The sequence below is a fragment of the Hyperoodon ampullatus genome (genome assembly GCF_949752795.1).
Source record: "Hyperoodon ampullatus genome assembly, chromosome: 1".
Lineage (NCBI taxonomy): Eukaryota > Metazoa > Chordata > Mammalia > Artiodactyla > Ziphiidae > Hyperoodon > Hyperoodon ampullatus.
In genome coordinates, this window is record NC_136914.1 from 57537635 (window position 1) to 57560572 (window position 22938).

The 22938-nt window shown below is 37.1% G+C and overlaps 1 protein-coding gene across 1 annotated transcript in view; it reads right to left on the bottom strand.

The window, feature by feature from the left end:
* The window catches only part of CTNNA3 (catenin alpha 3), a gene marked incomplete at both ends in the record, with an annotated part of 1638358 nt that overhangs the window by 1579610 nt on the left and 35810 nt on the right, over window positions 1-22938 (bottom strand). Inside the window, 1 exon segment of the mRNA XM_079710492.1 lies at window positions 21471-21663. Coding sequence (XP_079566618.1) covers window positions 21471-21663 — 193 coding nt within the window.

Sequence of the window (22938 nt, forward strand, 5' to 3'; positions counted from 1 at the left end):
AACATAATAAAGGCCATATATGACAAACCCACAGCAAACATCATACTCAATAGTGAAAAACTGAAAGCATTTCCACTAGGATCAGGAACAAGACAAGGATGTCCACTCTCGCCACCCTTATAAAACATTCTTTTGGAAGTCTTAGCCATGGCGATCAGAGAAGAAAAAGAAATAACAGGAATCCAAATTGGAAAATAAGAAGTAAAACTGTCACTGTTTGAAGATGACATGATACTATACATAGAAAATCCTAAAGATGCCACCAGAAAACTACTAGAGCTAATCAATGAATTTGGTAAGGTAGCAGGGTACAAAATTAATGCACAGAAATCTCTTGCATTCCTATATACTAACAATGAAAAATCAGAGAGAGAAATTAAGGAAACAATCCCATTTACCATAGCAACAAAAAGAAAAAAATACCTAGGAATAAACCTACCTAAGGAGACAAAAGACTTGTACTCTGAAAACTATAAAACCCTGATGAAAGAAATCAAAGATGACATAAACAGAGGGAGAAATATAACATGTTCTTGGATTGGAAGTATCAATACTGTGAAAATGACTATACTACCCAAAGCAATCTACAGATTCAATGCAATCCCTATCAAACAACCAATGGCATTCTTCACAGAATTAAAACAAAAAATTTTACAATTCGTATGGAAACAAAAGACCCCAAATAGCCAAAGCGATCTTGAGAAAGAATAATAGAGTTGGAGGAATCAGGCTCCCTGACTTCAAACTATACTATGAAGCTACAGTAATCAAGACACTATGGTACTGGCACAAAAACAGAAATACAGATCAATGGCACAGAATAGAAAGCCCAGAGATAAACCCACGCACATATAGCCACCTAATTTATGACAAAGGAGGCAAGAACATACAATGGAGAAAAGACAGCCTCTTCAATAAGTGATGCTCAGAAAACTGGACAGCTACATGTAAAAGGATGAAATTAGAACACTACTTAACACAAGAATACACAAAAATAAACTCAAAATGGATTAAAGACCTAAATGTAAGACCAGATACTATAAAACCCTTAGAGGAAAACAAAGGAAAAACACTCTTTGACATAAACCACAGCAAGTTCTTTTTTGACCCACCTCCTAGAGTAATGGAAATAAAAACAAAAATAAACAAATAGGACTTAATTAAACTTTAAAGATTTGCACAGCAAAAGAAAGCATAAACAAGATGAAAAGACAACCCTCAGAATGGGAGAAAATATTTGCAAATGAAACATGGACAAAGGATTAATCTCCAAAATATACAAACAGCTAATGGAGCTCAATATCAAAAAAACAAACAACCCAATCCAAAAATGGGCAGAAGACCTAAATAGACATTTCTCCAAAGAAGATACACAGATTGCCAACAAACACATGAAAGGATGCTCAACATCACTAATCATTAGAGAAATGCAAATCAAAACTACAATGAGGTATCACCTCACACCAGTCAGAATGGCCATTATCAAAAAATCTAGAAACAATAAACACTGGAGAGGGTGTGGTGAAAAGAGAACCCTCCTGCACTGTTGGTGGGAATGTATATTAATACAGCCACTACGGAGAACATTATGGAGGTTCCTTAAAAACTACAAATACAACTACCATATGACCCACCAATCCCACTACTGGGCATATACCCTGAGAAAACCATAGTTCAAAAAGAGTCATGTACCACAATGTTCATTGCAGCACTATTTACAATAGCCAGGTCATGGAAGCAACCTAAATGTCCATCGACATATGAATGGATAAAGAAGCTGTGGCACATACATACAATGGAATATTACTCAGCCATAAAAAAAAACGAAACTGAGTTATTTGTAGTGATTTGGATGGACCTAGAGTCTGTCATACAGAGTGAAATAAGTCAGAAAGAGAAAAACAAATACCGTATGCTAACACATATATACGGAATCTAAAAAAAAAAAAAGGTACTGATGAACCTAGTGGCAGGGCGGGAATAAAGACGTAGACATAGAGAATGCGCCTGAGGACACAGAGGGGGTGGGGGAAGCTGGAGCGAAGTGAGAGTGGCATCAACATATATATACTACCAAATGTAAAATAGATAACTAGTGGGAAGCAGCCGCATAGCACAGGGAGATCAGCTCGATGCTTTGCAATGACCTAGAGGGGTGGGATAGAGAGGGTGGGAGGGAGACTCAAGAGGGAGGGGATATGGGGATATATGTATGCATATGGCTGATTCACTTTGTTGTACAACAGAAACTAGCACAATATTGTGAAGCAATTATACTCCAATAAAGATGTATTAAAATAAATTAATTAGAAATTTTAAAATTAAAAGTAAATAAATTTGTGCAAATTAATTGTATTAAACAACTAGGTCAAAGCAGAAAAACAGACAAGGTAAAATAGCATTAGGAGTTAAGAAGAAAGTACTATAGACTAAAAGGAAATGCAATTTTTATTAAATATTTGCCAGTCATCAGGCAGGGGTAAGCTAATATAAGTGAAGAAAGAACCAGTAAAAAGGAATATGAACGTACAGCCTAGAGGGAAAAAAAAGATAATTGTAGAATAAAAGTCTCTCAAGAGAGGAGAAGGGATGAGCTAGGATCCAAGTAATGATTGGAAAGATTAGTTTTAAAGTGTAAAAAGGAACACCACTTCCTTGGAAACTGAAGAAAGAGATGAGAAGAAAAAGTCAAGGACAGCAATTCTAAGATACTTATTGCTGACCCTGAGAAATCGTTGACAGCTTAATGCACTCCTTAACACTTGAGTTTGCAACAAAACAATAATGTTCAGGCCTGTTTTCCATGAGCATAAACTTTTTTTTTTTTTTTGGCCGCACAGCATGCAGGATCTTAATTCCCCGACCAGGGATCAAACCCGTGCCCCCTGCAGTGGAAGCTCGGAGTCTTAACCACTGAACCGCCAGGGAATTCCCAAGCATAAACTTTAGATTACTTGTCAGCATTACTCCTACTCTGTTACCTTTACACATACTTATGAAATAACTACAGCGCAGTACCATCGCTCTAGCAAAGTGCCACACTAGCAAAGCTATGGCTAATATATGAACCATGCCTTTGATTTCAAACTCTACTAGCTGAGGTTTCAGACAAAATTTTAGTTTCTAGGACTCATCACTTACAAATTACTCTGTTAACATGCATTTATCCTTTGCTCCTGTCTTTGAATTATACATGAAAGTAAACGGTATATGGGTTACAGAATTTCTCTTACTTTCAAAACTGACATGACTGGTATTTCTCAAAACATCAGTCTGTCTGTATGTCATAGTTCCAGCACATCAAGTGATTGAAATTGAGATGGCTGCACACACACATTAAGTACTTCCCAACTGCCTACACAACACTTCAAGATGGGTGACTCTGAAGAGTTTGCTGAGGATATCAAATGCACCATAAGAAAAGCCTGCTGCTGGGATTAACAGATACAAACTACTATACATAAAACAGATAAGCAACAAAGATTTACCATATAGCACAGAGAATTATATTCAATATCTTATAATAACCTATAATGGAATACAATCTGAAAATATATATATAACTGAATCACTTTTGCTGTATACCTGAAACGAACACAATATTGTAAATCAACTATACTTCAATTAAAAAAAAAGAAAAGTCTGCTGCAGATTTTTCAAGTGAACGCTAAGGGATGCCATGTTGAGTGTTTTCCAGCAATTAGTAGTTTACAAGCAATGAAGCTAATTAGCTCATCAGTCTTCAATGGAAGTGTTTCCATAAACATTCTGCCTGCTACAAGACACCATGCATGCATGTTAAAATGTGTTTGAACAAGAGTTCATCATCCTCTTTCTAATGAAGAATGAACTGCAATGCCTAAAGCACACTGTACTTGGTTGAAAAGATTATAGTATTCGTGACTTTATGCTTATCTAAGAACACTCTTATAATAACTGTTAAATACACACAACATCAGCATAGCAATAGATGGAAATAACAAGGCAGCAGCTGTTGCCTTTGAAACCATATATAGGCTGTGAGTAAATGGTGGTAAATACCAAACATTTTATCTAAGTCCTAACTGCAACGTTGTTGAGCAGAGTGGTTGGGGCTAACCTGTTACTTAGGGATGGTTAACTAAAAATGAACTGCTATTTTCTTTTATTAAAAAATGTTCCAGGGCTTCCCTGGTGGCGCAGTGGTTGAGAGTCCGCCTGCCGATGCAGGGGACACGGGTTCGTGCCCCGGTCTGGGAGGATCCCACATGCTGCGGAGCGGCTGGGCCGGTGAGCCATGGCCGCTGAGCCTGCGCGTCCGGAGCCTGTGCTCCGCAACGGGAGAGGCCACAACAGTGAGAGGCCCGCATAACGCAAAAAAAAAAAAAAAAAAAAAAAAAATGTTCCATAGGGAATTCCCTGCTGGCCCAGTGGCTAGGACTGCGAGCTCTCACTTCCAGGGTTCAATCCCTGGTCAGGGAACTAAGATCCCCGCAAGCCATGTGGCATGGCCAATCAATTAATCAATCAGTAAAAGAACTAAAATTTAAAAAAAAAGAAAAAGAAAGAGAAAGCGAAAACCAACCAAAAAAAAAAATGTTCCATAGATCTGAGTTTCAAAAGATAAGATCTTTCAACTCAGGTCACCCAAAATGGACACCAATAAATTTCTTAAATCTCTACTTCCCCTAGGAAACAATTTATTTTCCTCTACCAAAAAAAAAAAAAAATGCATTGAATAATCAGGAAGGCAATAGGTAACATTTTAAAGGTTCAATATTGTAAATTCTATAATGGCATTTCTTGTTTGAGTACTCAAGTATTCTGATAGGAAGACTAATTACACTTTCAAGATACCATTTTCCAGGAATAACCATTTCTAGAAGTAATTGTTTTCTCTGACTAATATGGATGATAGTAAGTCTTCATTCCTAACTCCTGCTGGGAAAAAAAAATGCAAACCTAGGGTTTTGCAATCATGAAGTTAAAGAACTATGGAAATGTAGAAAGAGGAATAACTTTTTTAAATACCCTGAATACATATATTATGTACAAGAGGAATGTGTACATTTTGCTTATTTACTTCTCACTGGGAAGGGAGATAGTCCCCTAGCTACAAGCCACATCATCTACCCTGTTAGAAATACTCATGAGCCATGCAAAGTGGGGCAACTGTCAGCTGCTGCTGGCCTAAGCTTTACAAACATGCTGTTAGTTGGGAGGCTCCTACATTAGTAGACTAGATAGCATAGCATTTCTTTTAGTATAAAATACCATAGCCCCATATTTGAGAAGAGCTATATTAATTAGAGGGCCCCTGATGGATTAAAAAGCTCCTCATTTATTGGCTCATGGTGGCCTTGGTGGAGACCCACAATTAAAACTAGATGGGGAGGTTGAGGAAGATGGCAGAAGAGTAAGACGCGGAGATCACCTTCCTCCCCCCAGATACATCAGAAATACATCTACACGTGGAACTGCTCCTATAGAACACCCACTGAACTCTGACAGAAGACCTCAGACCTCCCAAAAGGCAAGAAACTCCCCACGTACCTGGGTAGCGCAAAAGAAAAAAGAATAAACAGAGACAAAAGAATAGGGACGGGACCTGCACCAGTGGGAGGGAGCCGTGAAGGAGGAAAGGTTGCCACACACTAGGAAGGCCCTTCGCGGATGGAGACTGCAGGTGGCAGAGGGGGAAGCTTCAGAGCCACGGAGGAGAGCACAGCAACAGGGGTGCGGAGGGCAAAGCGCAGAGATTCCCACACAGAGGATCGGTGCCGACCAGCTCTCACCAGCCCGAGGGGCTTGTCTGCTCACCCGCCGGAACGGGCGGGGGCTGGGAGCTGAGGCTCGGGCTTCAGAGGTCGGATCCCAGGGAGAGGACTGGGGTTGGCGGCGTGAACACAGCCTGAAGGGGCTAGTGCGCCACATCTAGCCGGGAGGGAGTCCGGAAAAAAGTCTCGAGCTGCCGAAGAGGCAAGAGACTTTTCTTCCCTCTGTTTCCTGGTGCGCGAGGAGAGGGGATTAACAGCGCCGCTTAAAGGAGCTCCAGAGACAGGCGCGAGCCGCGGCTATCAGCGCGGACCCCAGAGACGGGCATGAGACGCTAAGGCTGCCGCTGCAGCCACCAAGAAGGCTGTGTGCAAGCACAGGTCACGATCCACACCTGCCCTCCTGGGAGCCTGTGCAGCCCGCCACTGCCAGGGTCCCATGATCCAGGGACAACTTCCCCGGGAGAACACATGGCACGCCTCAGGTTGGTGCAACGTCACGCCGGCCTCTGCCCCACAGGCTCGCCCTGCATCCGTACCCCTGCCTCCCCCCAGCCTGAGTGAGCCGGAGCCTCTGAATCAGCTGCTCCTTTAACCCTGTCGACCCTACACACAGAGGCGGGTCCAAATCCAAAGCTGAACCCCGGGAGCTGTGAGAACAAAGAAGAGAAAGGGAAATCTCTCCCAGCAGCCTCAGGAGCAGCGGATTAAATCTCCACAATCAACCTGATGTACCCTGCATCTGTGGAATACCTGAATAGACAAGGATTCATCCCAAAATGAGGAGGTGGACTTTGGGAGCAAGATATAGTATTTTTTCCCCTTTTCCTCTTTTTGTGAGTGTGTATTTGTATGCTTCTGTGTAAGAATTTGTTGATATAGCTTTGCTTTCACCATTTGTCCTAGGGTTCTGTCCATCCGTTTTATTTCTGTTTTTTGTTTGTTTGTATTACTTTTTTAAAAAATTGTTTTCTTAATACTTATTTCTTATTTTAATAACTTTATTTCATTTTAACTTATTTTATTTTATTTTATTTTATTTTATGCTCTTTCTTTCTTTTTTTCCACCCTTTTATTCTGAGCCGTGTGGATAAAAGGCTCTTGGTGCTGCAGCCAGGAGTCAGTGCTGTGCCTCTGAGGTCAGAGAGCCAAGTTCAGGACATTGGTCCACAAGAGACCTCCCAGATCCACATGATATCAAATAGCAAAAATGTCCCAGAGATCTCCATCTCAACACCAAGACCCAGCTTCACTCAACGACCAGCAAGCTACACTGCTGGACACCCTATGCCAAAGAACTAGCAGGACAGGAACACAACCCCACCCATTAGCAGAGAGGCTGCCTAAAATCATAATAAGACCACAGACGCCAAAAAACACACCACAGACGTGGACCCGCCCACCAGAAAGACAAGATCCAGCCTCATCCACCAGAACACAGGCACTAGTCCCCTTCACTGGAAGCCTACACAACCCACTGAACCAACCTTAGCCACTGGGGACAGACACCAAAAACAACGGGAACTACGAACCTGCAGATTGCAAAAAGGAGACCCCAAACGCAGTAAGATAAGCAAAATGAGAAGAAAGAAAAACACATAGCAGATGAAGGAGCAAGGTAAAAACCCAGGAGACCTAACAAATGAAGAGGAAATAGGCAGTCTACCTGAAAAAGAATTCAGAATAATGATAGTAAAGATGATCCAAAATCTTGGAAATACAATAGACAAAATGCAAGCAACATTTAAAAAGGACCTAGAAGAACTAAACAGGAAACAAGAAACAATGAATAACACAATAAATGAAATTAAAAATACTCTAGAAAGAATCAATAGCAGAATAACTGAGGCAGAAGAACGGATAAGTGACCTGGAAGATAAAATAGTGGAAATAACTACTGCAGAGCAGAATAAAGAAAAAAGAATGAAAAGAACTGAGAACAGTCTTAGAGACCTCTGGGACAACATTAAATGCACCAACATTCGAATTATAGGGGTCCCAGAAGAAGAAGAGAAAAAGAAAGGGACTGAGAAAATATTTGAAGAGATTATAGTTGAAAACTTCCCTAATATGGGAAAGGAAATATTTAATCAAGTCCAGGAAGCACAGAGAGTCCCATACAGGATAAACCAAGGAGAAACACGCCAAGACACATATTAATCAAACTATCAAAAATTAAATACAAAGAAAACATTAAAAGCAGCAAGGAAAAAATGACAAATAACACACAAGAGAATCCCCATAAGTTTAACAGCTGATCTTTCAGCAGAAACTCTGCAAGCCAGAAGGGAGTGGCAGGAAATATTTAAAGTGATGAAGGAGAAAAAACCTACAACCAAGATAACTCTACCCAGCAAGGATCTCATTCAGATTTCATGGAGAAATTAAAACCCTTATAGACAAGCAAAAGCTGAGAGAGTTCAGCACCACCAAACCAGCTTTACAACAAATGCTAAAGGAACTTCTCTAGGCAAGAAACACAAGACAAGGAAAAGACCTACAATAACAAACCCAAAACAATTAAGAAAATGGTAACACGAAAATACATATCGATAATTACCTTAAATGTAAATGGATTAAATGCTCCAACCAAAAGACATAGACTGGCTGAATGGATACAAAAACAAGACCTGTATATATGCTGTCTACAAGAGACCCACTTCAGACCTAGGGACACATACACACTGAAAGTGAGGGGATGGAAAATGATATTCCATGCAAATGGAAATCAAAAGAAAGCTGGAGTAGCAATTCTCATATCAGAAAAAATAGAATTTAAAATAAAGACTATTACAAGAGACAAAGAAGGACACTACATAATGATCAAGGGATCGATCCAAGAAGATATAACAATTGTAAATATTTATGCACCCAACATAGGAGCACCTCAATACATAAGACAAATGCTAACAGCCATAAAAGGGGAAATTGACAGTAACACAATCATAGTACGAGCTTTAACACCCCACTTTCACCAATGGACAGATCATCCAAAATGAAAATAAATAAGGAAACACAAGCTTTAAATGATACATTAAACAAGATGGACTTAATTAATATTTATAGGACATTCCATCCAAAGACAACAGAATACACATTTTTCTCACGTGCTCATGGAACATTCTCCAGGATAGATCATATCTTGGGTCACAAATCAAGCCTTGGTAAATTTAAGAAAATTGAAATTGTATCAAGTATCTTTTCCGACCACAACACTATGAGACTATATATCAATTACAGGAAAAAATCTGTAAAAACTACAAACATATGGAGGCTAAACAATACACTACTTAATAACCAACAGATCAATGAAGAAATCAAAGAGGAAATCAAAAAATATGTAGAAACAAATGACAATGGAGACACGATGACCCAACACCTATGGGATGCAGCAAAAGCAGTTCTAAGAGGGAAGTTTATAGCAATACAGTCCTACCTTAAGAAACAGGAAACATCTAAAATAAATGAACTAACCTTACACCTAAAGCAATTAGAGAAACAAGAACAAAAAAAAAAACCAAAGTTAGCAGAAGGAAAGAAATCATAAGGATCAGATCAGAAATAAATGAAAAAGAAATGAAGGAAACAATAGTAAAATCAATAAAACATAAAGCTGGTTCTTTGAGAAGATAAACAAAATTGATATCCATTTACCAGACTCATCAAGAAAAAAAAGGGCGAAGACTCAAATCAATAGAATTAGAAATGAAAAAGGAGAAGTAACAACTGACACTGCAGAAATACAAAGGATCATGAGAGATTACTATAAGCAACTCTATGCCAATAAAATGGACAACCTGGAAGAAATGGAGAAATTCTTAGAAATTCACAACCTTCTGAGACTGAACCAGGAAGAAATAGAAAATATGAACAGACCAATCACAAACACTGAAATTGAAACTGTGATTAAAATCTTCCAACAAACAAAAGCCCAGGACCAGATGGCTTCACAGGCGAATTCTATCAAACATTTAGAGAAGAGCTAATACCTATCCTTCTCAAACTCTTCCAAAATATAGCAGAGGGAGGAACACTCCCAAACTCATTCTATGAGGCCACCATCACCCTGATACCAAAACCAGACAAAGATGGCACAAAGAAAGAAAACTACAGGCCAATATCACTGATGAACATAGATGCAAAAATCCTCAACAAAATACTAGCAAACAGAATCCAACAGCACATTAAAAGGATCATACACCATGATCAAGTGGGGTTTATTCCAGGAATGCAAGGATTCTTCAATATATGCAAATCAATCAATGTGATACACCATATTAACAAATTGAAGGAGAAAAAAGACATGATCATCTCAATAGATGCAGAGAAAGCTTTTGACAAAATTCAACACCCATTTATGATAAAAAAAAAAAACCCTGCAGAAAGTAGGCATAGAGGGAACTTTCCTCAACATAATAAAGGCCATATATGACAAACCCACAGCCAACATCGTCCTCAATGGTGAAAAACTGAAACCATTTCCACTAAGATCAGGAACAAGACAAGGCTGCCCCCTCTCACCACTCTTATTCAACATAGTTTTGGAAGTTTTAGTCACAGCAATCAGATAAGAAAAAGAAATAAAAGGAATCCAAATCGGAAAAGAAGAAGTAAGCTGTCACTGTTTGCAGATGACATGATACTCTACATAAAGAATCCAAAAGATGCTACCAGAAAACTACTAGAGCTAATCAATGAATTTGGTAAAGTAGGAGGACACAAAATTAATGCACAGAAATCTCTGGCATTCCTATACACTAATGATGAAAAATCTGAAAGTGAAATTAAGAAAACACTCCCATTCACCACTGCAACAAAAAGAATAAAATATCTAGGAATAAACCTACCTAAGGAGACAGAAGACCTGTATTCAGAAAATTATAAGACACTGATGAAAGAAATTAAAGATGATACAAATAGATGGAGAGATATACCATGTTCTTGGATTGGAAGAATCAACATTGTGAAAATGACTATACTACCCAAAGCAATCTACAGATTCAATGCAATCCCTATCAAACTACCACTGGCATTTTTCACAACACTAGAACAAAAAATTTCACAATTTGTATGGAAACAGAAAAGACCCCGAATAGACAAAGAAATCTTGAGAACGAAAAATGGAGCTGGAGGAATCAGGCTCCCTGACTTCATACTATACTACAAAGCTACAGTAATCAAGACAGTATGGTACTGGCACAAAAACAGAAATATAGATAAATGGAACATGATAGAAAGCCCAGAGGTAAACCCATGCACATATGGTCACCTTATCTTTGATAAAGGAGGCAAGAATATACAGTGGAGAAAAGACTGCCTCTTCAATAAGTGTTGCTGGGAAAACTGGACAGCTACATGTAAAAGTATGAATTAGAACACTCCCTAACACCATACACAAAAATAAACTCAAAATGGATTAAAGACCTAAATGTAAGGCCAGACACTATCAAACTCTTAGAGAGAAACATAGGCAGAATACTCTTTGACATAAATCACAGCAAGATCTTTTTTGACCCACCTCCTAGAGAAATGGAAATAAAAACAAAAATAAACAAATGGGACCTAATGAAACTTCAAAGCTTTTGCACAGCAAAGGAAACCATAAACAAGACCAAAAGACAACCCTCAGAATGGGAGACAATATTTGCAAATGAAGCAACTGACAAAGGATTAATCTCCAAGATTTACAAGCAGCTCGTGCAGCTCAATAACAAAAAAACAAACAACCCAATTCAAAAATGGGCAGAAGGCCTAAATAGACATTTCTCCAAAGAAGTTATACAGATTGCCAACAAACACATGAAAGAATGCTCAACATCATTAATCATTAGAGAAATGCAAATCAAAACTACAATGAGATATCATCTCACACCAGTCAGAATGGCCATCATCAAAAAATCTACAAACAATAAATGCTGCAGAGGGTGTGGAGAAAAGGGAACACTCTTGCACTGTTGGTGAGAATGTAAATTGATACAGCCACTATGGAGAACAGTATGGAGGTTCCTTAAAAAACTAAAAATAGAACTACCATATGACCCAGCAATCCCACTACTGGGCATATACCCTGAGAAAACCATAATTCAAAAAGAGTCATGTACCAAAATGTTCATTGCAGCTCTATATACAACAGCCAGGACATGGAAGCAATCTAAGTGTCCATGGACAGATGAATGGATAAAGAAGATGTGGCACATATATACAATGGAATATTACTCAGTCATAAAAAGAAATGAAATTTAGATATTTGTAGTGAGGTGGATGGACCTAGAGTCTGTCATACAGAGTGAAGTAAGTCAGAAAGAGAAACATGAATACCATATGCTAATGCATACATATGGAATCTAAGAAAAAAAAAAGTCATGAAGAACCTAGGGGTAAGATGGGAATAAAGAAACAGACCTACTAGAGAATGGACTTGAGGATATGGGGAGGGGGAAGGGTAAGCTGTGACAAAGTGAGAGAGTGGCATGGACATATATGCACTACCAAACGTAAAATAGATAGCTAGTGGGAAGCAGCCGCATAGCACAGGGAGCATAGCTCGGTGCTTTGTGACCACCTAGAGGGGTGGGATAGGGAGGGTGGGAGGGAGGGAGACGCAAGAGGGAAGAGATATGGGAACATATGTATATGTATAACTGATTCACTTTGTTATAAAGCAGAAACTAACACACCATTGTAAAGCAATTATACTCCAATAAAGATGTTGAAAAAAAATAGATGGGGAAATATTTTAACAGTGGCAGGATTCCAACAAATTTGCAAGTCCGCTCCCATCTGACATACATAAATACAAAGGCCACAATACATGTTTCCAACGGCTGGCTCTGGTAGGCATAAACTGCCAAGACTACTGATGTTAGACTACACGTTCCTGCTCCAGAAAGTTTAAACCAAAGTATTAATATATGGGGATTTGATAGGTGCTGTACTCCACCTGTGTATGCACCTTGGTTTGTATGGCAGTATACAAAAGAGTTGAATTGGAACCTTTCTCTAAACACTCTGGAAATCTCAAATTAATTATCCTTTTATACATTAAGGAACCCATACTTTTATATCTAAAAATGTGTAATTTTTACTAAGAATCTAAAACTGTGTAATTATTAAGATAAAGCAGCTAATGTTTACATGAGAAAACTAAATATTATTTTTAAATGTTCTAAGGAAAAAGATTCTGATTTAACTGACAAATCTTTAAGACTTTTGCTAAACTCAGATGATTAGTTATCTTGTTTTCCAAACAGCAAAACTAATAATATCTTTGTTTATTAATTATCTCTAGAATTTATTATGAAAGACAGTTCATGATGTTAACAAAACTTCAAAGTGTAGTTTTCCCAGCCGCCACAATAGACCATACATCACTATACTTATCTTTCTACATATTAGAAAAAGTAGCATCTTTAGAATTAGAGACCTGAGAACAGCACATATTCCTAAATGTTTATGGATAGAAAGTATGTATAATCTCTGTTAAAACAATTCTTTATTCTTTGCAATTTTGTGTATTAACAGCAAATGCCATATACTGTGTCACATCACTTTTATAAAATTTGTTTCTAACATAAGCCAAATAAAGTACCATAATCTTACCATTATAAGGATCCCAAAGAAACAGGTCATGTGTGTTTGCATGTCTCAAATGTTTCCCTCTTTTTAAAATTACTATCCAATGTTTCATTTCAGAGGTAATACCTCAAGAAGTGCCAATCTTAAAAAGACAACTGCATTTCTAAACACCCACAACGCCACAAATATAATTGATTTGAGTCCAGAAACATTCCCATATGTAAATGGAACTTTGGCATTTGACTAAAGTGACATACCAAAACTGTTTTTCAAAATAGTTGTACCAATTTACATTCCCATAAGCAATGTATAAAAGATACTATTGCTTCAAAGTCTTTGTAACACATTAGACTTTTAAATTTTTGCCAATTGAATTGTATAAAATGGTATCTCATTTGCATGTCCCTGATCATTAAAGAGGTTGAACATCTCTGTATTTTTGTTTGTGTTTATTCTTCTGTAAAAACCTTTGCATGCCCATTTTTCTTTTGTTTTTCTTATTGATTTATGAGAGTTCTTTATGTGTTCTTGTTATTAATCCCTTGTTGTGTTTATGCCAATATCTTTTCTTAGAGTGTCTTTTCATTTTCTTTAAAATTTTTTTTGATGTAAGAAAGTCCTTAATTTTGGTATAATAAAATGTCAGTCTTTTCTTTATAGTTTTTTGTTTCATGTTTAATAAATCCTGTTGAACATCCAAAGCCTCAAAAAATTCACCCTTATTTTTCACTGTTTTTAATTTTTAGATCCTGAATCCACCTGAAGTTGACTTTTTTGTATATGATTATAAGAAACCAAATGGCAGAGAGACTGAACAAGAGAGAAGCCAAAAAAAATGGCAGCTGAGAGAATGAGATGTTAAGCAAAGAATTTTTCCCTCCTTCAGGAAGTCAGAGAGATAAAATTGGAGTTCTAAGACTGCCTGAGATGAAATGTCCTGTTAAATATCCTATGCTTTCAATTGACCTCTGAGATGCTAAATCCAAGAGTAAGGGCTAGCTAGAAATAGAATAATCTTTAAAAATTAATTCTAAAATTTTCATCCACAATGCCCAGCATTTGATCAAAAACTATCCAAGACACCAGGAGACAAAATCAGTTACTTTAAAAACGAAAAGGAAAAAACAGACAATGGAAACAAACCTACAGGAGAACCATATATTGGACATGTCAGATACAGAAATTAACTGTAATGGAGATGTTCAAGAAAAGTAATGGCAAGATAAAATTTGAGCAGGGAACTAGAATTTGGAAAGAAATTAAAGAAAACTATTTCTATTTCTATTTTCACAGATATAAAAACTATTTTTAAAAAGCAAATGAAAATTAAAGAAATAAAAATGCACAATAAAGTGAAAATTCACTGGATGGACCTAAAAATAGACTAGAGAAGTAAGGAAAAAAGTATCATGAATTTGAAGATAGATTTAAATTTTAATTGTTTTAAAGTACCATTTACAATATCGTTAAAGAAATGAATTACATGTTTTTGAATCAGAAGACTCATTACTATTAAAATGTCAGTTCAGCACAAATTGACCTATAGATCCAATTTAATCCCAATCAAAATCCCAGCAGGCTTTTTTGTAGAAATTGAGAAGTTGATTCCAAAATTTTATGGAAATGCAAGGGACCTAGAATAGCCAAATCAAAATAATTTTTATTTCAATACTTACTATGATATACAGTAATCAAGACAATGTGTTATTGCTATAAGGATATGTGAATCAATGGAACAGAAGAGAGTTCCAAAGGAGGCTCACACAGATATGGTCAACTGATTTTCAGCAAAGGTGCAAAAGTGATTCAATTGAGAAAGAGTAGGGTTGTAAGTGTTTTTTTTCAATAAATGGTACTGGAACCATGAAACTTCCATATGCATCTATATGATATTGGATTAATTGTATTTCCACATTAAAAAAAAGTGAATCATGACCCCTAATTCACACCATTCATAAAAATTTATTTCCAGATGGATTGTAAAGATAGAACAATAAAGCCTCTAGATGACAATACAAGAGGATATCTTCCTCACTTCGTAATAGGCAAAATTTTTTACAAAACAGAAAAATCTCTACCCATAAAGGAATAAAATGATTAACTTGAATTTATCAAAATTACTTCTGAATATCAAAAATGCTTAAATTAATGAAAGGGAGAAGATTTTTTAATATCTACAACTAAAAAAAGACTCATAACAAGAACAATAATTAAAACTACAATGGGTCTCCCAAGGCAATAGAAATAAAAGCAAAAATAAACAAATGGGACCTAATCAAACTTATAAGCTTTTGCACAGCAAAGGAAACCATCAACAAAATGAAAAGACAACCTACAGACTGGGAGAAAATATTTGCAAACAATGCAATCGACAAGGAATTAATTTCCAAAATATACAAACAGCTCACACAACTCAACAAAAAAACAAACAACCCAATCAAAAAATGGGCAGACCTAAATAGACAGTCTCCAAAGAAACATACAGATGGCCAATAGGCACATGAAAAGATGCTCAGCATCACTAATTATTAAAGAAATGCAAATCAAAACTACAATGAGGTATCACTTCACACAGGTCAGAATGGCCATCATTTAAAAGTCTACAAATAACAAATGCTGGGGTTTCCCTGGTGGCACAGTGGTTAAGAATCCGTCTGCCAATGCAGGAGACAAGGGTTCGAGCCCTGGTCCGGGAAGATCCCACATGGCACAGAGCAACTAAGCCCATGGGCCACAACTACTCAGCCTGCACTCTAGAGCCCGTGAGCCACAACTATTCAACCTGTGTGCTACAACTACTGAAGCCCATGCACCTAGAGCCCGTGCTCCACAACAAGAGAAGCCACCTCAATGAGAGGCCTGCACACTACAACAAAGAGTAGCCCCCACTCACCACAACTAGAGAAAGCCCATGTGAAGCAATGAAGACCCAACGCAGCCAAAAATAAATATAAATAAATAAATTTTATTTTTAAAAAATAAATATAAATAAATAAATTTATTTTTAAAAAATAAATAACAAATGCTGGAGAGGGTGTGGAGAAAAGGGAACCCTCCTACACTGTTGGTGGGACTGTAAATTGGTGCAGCCACTCTGGAAAACAGTATGGAGATTTCTTAAAAAAACTAAAAATAGAGTTGCCAGGTGATCCAGCAATCCCACTCCTGGGCATACATCCGGACAAAACTCTAATTCAAAAAGATACATGCACCCCTGGTACATCTCTTGTGGTCCAGTGGCTAAGACTCAGCTCTCCCAATGTAGGGGGCCTGGGTTCGATCCTTGGTCAGGGAACTAGATCCTGCATGCCACAACTAAAAGATCCCGCATGCCACAATGAAGACCCAAGTGCAGCCAAATAAATAAATAAATAAATGTTTTTTTAAAAAAAGGTACATGCACCCCAATGTTCACAGCAGCACTATTTACAATAGGCAAGACATGAAAACAACCTAACTGTCCATCAATAGGTGAATGAATAAAGAAGAGGTAGTATGTATAGACAATGGAATACTGCTCAACCATAAAAAAGAATGAAATAATGCCATTTGCAGCAATATAGATGGACCTAGAGATTATCATACTAAGTGAAATGTCAGAAAGAGAAAGACAAATACCATATGATATCACTTATATAGGGAATGTAAAATATGATACAAATGAACTTATTTACAAAACAGAAACAGACTCACAGATACAGAAAACAAACTTATGATTACCAAAGGGGAAAGAGGGTGGGGGAGGGATAAATTAGGAGTTTGGGATTAGCAGATACAAACTACTATATCTAAAATAGATAAACAACAAGGTTCTACTATATAGCACAGGGAACTATATTCAGTATCCTGTAATAAACCATAATGGAAAAGAATATGAAAAGAATATATATGTATAACTGAATCACTTTGCTGTACACCAGAAAATAACACAACACTGCAAATCAACTATACTTCAATTAAAAAATAAAATAAAGAAAAAAAACTACAATGGAATACCACCACATACACTTTAAATTAAAACACTGACACTTGTTAACACCAAGTGAGCAAGAATATAGAACCACTGGAATTCTTATACCTTACTGATGAGAGTGTCAATTGGAAAATCCACTCTGGAAAATTGCTTGGTACCATCTATTAAAGCTGAGTGTATACCTTATGACCCAGCAATTCCTTTCCTTGGTATAAACCCAACAGGAATGTCTACATTCATGCACCAAAAGTAATGCATACATAATAGCAATGTATATTAAAGCCAAAAACTGGAAACAACTCATATATCCATCAACAGTAAAGTGGATAAACAATTATGACCTATTCATCAATGAAAACAAATGAACTACTATATGGTAAGACACACTGAGCAAAAGAAGCCAGGCTCAAGAGACTACATACTGTATGATCCCACTTACACAAAATTCAAAAAGAGGGAAAAAAAACTAACTTATGTAATAACCAGGATAATGGTACTTGTGAGGTGAGGGAGTAGTAAGTGGCACAGGGGTTGCCTCTAGGGTTCTAGTAATGTTCTATTTCTTGATCTAGGTGGAGGTTACATTAGTGTATTCACAATTAAAATGTATTGAGTTGTTTATGATAATATATGCACTTTTTGTATATATGTCATTCTCAATAAACCACTAAAAAACCATACATATTGTATAAGCAATTGTGTGACTTAGAAGCAATGTCTGCTGTAGGGGAGCAGAGGCTACACAAAGGTAGTAAACATGCTACAGGCAAAATATATAATCTAGACATTATAAACAATTCTTAGCTAATTCCTAGGTAACTGTAATGTGAATATGCTAAAAACTATTTAAATAAATACCAGATTTAATACTTAACCATTGTATACGACCATGAGTGACCATATATAATCACTACGTGGACGTTTTCTGGATCTTGACAGTTTCACCTTTCCTTTCACCATTCCCCGCCCCCCAATACTATCCATACCTATCTTCCACAAGCATATTCTTTAGGTAACCAAATGCCCATTTTATTTATCACTTTGACTCTCTAAAGCCACTAAAGGCAGTAAAACAGAATAAAAGAGAATCCTATAATAAGGCTATATAAATTACACTATGTTTTTATTAGAAAAAAATTTCTAAATTACTCTCAAAATTCTTCTTCTTGAAAATAAGTCAAGATATATATATATAGATAAAAATATCCTCTACTTCCAATATTTTTCACTTTTTCAAATGTATTAAACATCATTTGCTCTTTACTAGTCCTTCACATTATACCACTAGACAAAGCCCTTAAAAAAAAGAAAAGAAAAAAAAGAATGAAAGCAGGAAAAATTTTAAATATGTTTCTAGTACCATACAGAATTGCTTGGATCAGAACTCATTCTCCTGATACTTCAACTCCACCACTGAGCTAAAATTCCTTCCAAGTTTTAGAGAACAGTGCTCTTACTGTCACCATTTCTGCTACCCATAGGATAAGCATTGGCCATTCCCCAAATTCCAGAACCACTTGCCATTTCACTGCTTTCTTCCTACACTCTAGTGGCAGTAGTTCAATTTGGCAGGTTGTCAAAAAGATTCAGAGTATAAAGCACTTGGTGATCTTTAACCAAATGTATTTGTTGTGTATACAGCATATGCCATATATATGTATTTCACACATTAGAACACAGTGAAGGACACACTGCATAATCCTAGAATCCAAAGACTTCTCTTTGAGAACTTTTCCTTAAAATAATTTACTTTTATTGAGCTAAAAGTGTTGATTACTTTTTTTTAAAACAAGCAAATACCATTTCTTGACAATTATTACAATTATTGTTCCCTTCTAAGAAAGACCAATGGCTTACAAATTTATTGCCACGTGACTTGTGGAAACTATATTTTCAAATAGATCACATTTTCTGAGAGAAGCAGTACCAAATAGGGTTCATATTCCTTCCAAAGACTTAGCAAAGGAACCATGAGAGATAATTTTTCATAAAAGCAAAGATAAAACTATTATAAATGTTTATAATATAAAATGATAAAATGATGCTTAGATTCTTTTTTTATTTAATAAACATTTATCAGGTGTCTGTTATATGTCAGGCATTGTTAATCAAATAGACTTAGTGCTTGCCACTTTGAAGAAATTGAGTCTAGGGACTTCCCTGGCCGTCCAGTGGTTAAGACTCTGCACTTCCACTGCAGGAGGCATGGGTTCAATCCCTATTCAGGGAAAAAGATCCCACATGCCACGTGGTGTGGCCAAAAAAAATGCAAGAAATTGAGTCTACATTTATTGAACAAATAATCAATGTCTGATGTGTGGGGTGGTAAGTGCTATGAAAGAGAGATGCCTAGTCTGTCAGGACATAGAAGAAGGGCATCTATATCAGCATCAAGGTGTCAGTAAACACCTCCTGTGAAAGATGACCTGGGCTGAGTTTTGCTACGTAAGAATTGGCTGAGTGAAAAGGGCAATCCAGGTGAAGGGAATTGCTGGTAACAGGCACAGAAGCATAAAGCAACACGTACCACTCAAGATGCTATAAGTACTTACTTGGAAGAAAGTTTGAGAGGGGAACAGAATCAGGAAATGAGAACGGAGACAATAGAAGCCAAATCATGGAATGTTGTAGTAGCTAGGTTTAAAAGTTTGAACTTTATCCAGAAAGACAGTCCCCTAATCCTTCAAAGGTTACTAAAATGATTTTAAGCAGGGAAGTAAAATGAGTATATTTTCATTTTTAAAAAACATGTTTGGCTTTGGTATAGGAAGGCGAAGGCAGTAATCCAGAATTCAGAAGGCAACATTAAGAATGGAGATGAGAGAACAGATCTGAGAAACAAAAGGAGATAGAATTTGTTGAACTTGGAGGCTAATTGGAAGAGATAGAATAAAAATGAAGAGTCTAACTGACTTGGTAACTAAGTGGATGATGGTACCAAAGCAGAGAAGATAGGAGAAAGAGTGGGTCTGAGGTGGTAGGGAGCAGGGAGGAATGATGAATTTATTTCAAAATATCTTAGGCATTATGTTTTCTATATATTGTCCAAAGAATCCCTTTAATATATAAATCATATATAACTATAGCAAAAAACTCCCCTGTATTTGACGTAAAGTTTATTGTGGCTAGTATATTCATTTTAATTATTTAATTAGCAAAAATTTCCTGATTTTCTTAAAGTTATGTTTGGGATGGGGAGAGGAAAATATTTGAACACCCCGCAGTCTCTTTTACAAAGCTGAACAGGAAAATTTGCTTCCTTATCCTCTCAAAATAGTTCCTAGCAGCAAGCTGATGTATAAAATCATTCCATTAACTAAAGAATATTGTGCAGTTCTTTATAAAATAGCCTTCAAATGAGACACTCATTATAATAAAACTGTTCAAGATATCAAAAGGTAAAATATACACTTTTATTATGTAATATTTTTGTGTGTGTGCTTTTTTTTTGGAGTGTAGTTGATTTACAATGTTGTGTTAGTTTCAGGTGAACAGCAAAGTGATTCAGTCATACATATGCATATATTCATTCTTTTTTAGATTCTTTTCTTATATAGGCTATCACAGAATATTGAGTAGAGTTCCCTATGCTACATAGTAGGTCTTTGTTGGTTATCTATCCTATACATAGTAGTGTGTGTCTGTTCATCCCAAGCCCCTGATTTACCCCTCCCCACTGCGTTTCCCCTTATTATGTAATGCTAACATAGCAGCAACATGAGTTATACATAGTTTATGCAAAACAATTTTTATGTTTAGGAAATCTAAACCTCCAGAATAATGAAAAATAAAAAAGTACCTCTGAGGTGGCCAGGTCTGAAACTTCCATCTCCAACTGTTTACAAGGAACTTTATAATTTGTTTATGTATGGGAAAATATGTCTTCAGCTTCATTAGTCACTTCTCATTTTATGACAAAAATTGTACATTTCTCTTTGTTTATTATGGATAAACTATGGCATGAGGGGAACTGAACAACTAAAGGTAGAACCAGGAGGGGGATCTGAGTTTTGGAACTGCCTAATGAGCCACTCTGCCTCCAACAGCTAGCTCCTCAGAGCTCTACAAAAGACTAACTAAACCCAAGTCAACTAAAACACAGCACTCAAATCTAATTCGGTAACTAACATCAGGAGTGGTTTGCTCCTGAGCAGGACCAGAGTACTCACTTTCTTTGCGAACTTCCTCAAGTGCCCCAGTAAGCTCTTCCTTTAAAACTGTGGCTTCTTGAGCAATCTTCTCTCCCTTGTCTAATAAATTCCAAGTTGCTTCCTCCACAGAAGCTAGAAGGACTCTGGCTCTTTTTGAACGTCCTTTTTTCCGGTTGGAAGGATTCTGGGGACAATTTACAAGTGTAGTAACCTAGAATTGGAAAAATACAAGTCACTCATTAGACAAATTGTGAGAGGAACACAGCCCTGGGATATCATAGCCCAGAACAAAAGGAAGTATTTCTTAATAACATGATTCATTCCCAATACTACTGGTACATTCCCAAAAGTCAGGTCAAGGCACCAAGAGCAGTATTACCAGCTACTACAGAGTTCCTAACTAAAGACAGGAAGGAAGGGAGGGAGTGGGGGAGTGAGGAGGGGAGGGAGGAAGGAGGGATAGAGATTGAATCTCATCAAGTTTTACCATTGGACCAATGCAAAATACACAACACTCAAATACACATATATATTATTTGATATATATAGAGCAAATGATTATCTATATCACTTTGTAGCCAGCAATCTATATTAAGAGGGAGGCAAAAATAATTATAATTAAGTCAATAAGTATTAATATATGTAGGTTAAGAATAGAGATTACTAATGTTGGGGCGGGGGGTGCAGAACCACTCTGAAACATGTAAAACAGTGGTTACTTCAGAAGAACAAAACCCAAATCCTTACTATGATCTACATTCTGGCCCTTTGTAAACTCTTTTACCTGTCTCCCACACTCCCCCCAAATCAGTTGGCCTCTCAAGCAATCAGGTCCTCCTCAAAGTGCCCTATCAAGAGGCCTTTCCTGACCACCCCAATCCCCACCCTCTCCCACTCTGTCCCCTCACTACACGTTATAATTCTTCAGAACATTTATAGAGCTTGACATTTTTTATTTGTTCATATATGTTTATTGCATCCTTCTAATACTAAAATGTAAACTCCATGAAAACAGGAAATGTGGTTTGTTCTCCCTCACTCAGAACAATCACAAAGTAGTTGTTCAATAAATATTTTTTATATTAATGGCTTAATGAATGGGGTAGTTGAACAGAGGGACGTTTTGATGTCTATATTTTGAATTGCCTGAATATGTTAATAATGAGCATGTACTACTTCTGTAAATTTGTTTAAAATAAGAATAAACTCATGGGACTTCCCTGGTGGTACAGTCGTTAAGAATCCGCCTGCCAATGCAGGGGACATGGGTTCAAGCCTTGGTCTGGGAAGATCCCACATGCCACGGAGCACCTAAGCCTGTGCACCACAACTACTGAGCCTGCACTCTAGAGCCCACAGGCCAAAACTACTGAGTTGCGTGCCACAATTACTGAAGCCCACGTGCGTAAAGCCCGTGCTCCGCAACAAGAGAAGCCACTGCAATGAGAAGCCCGCGCACTGCAACGAAGAGTAGCCCCCACTTGCC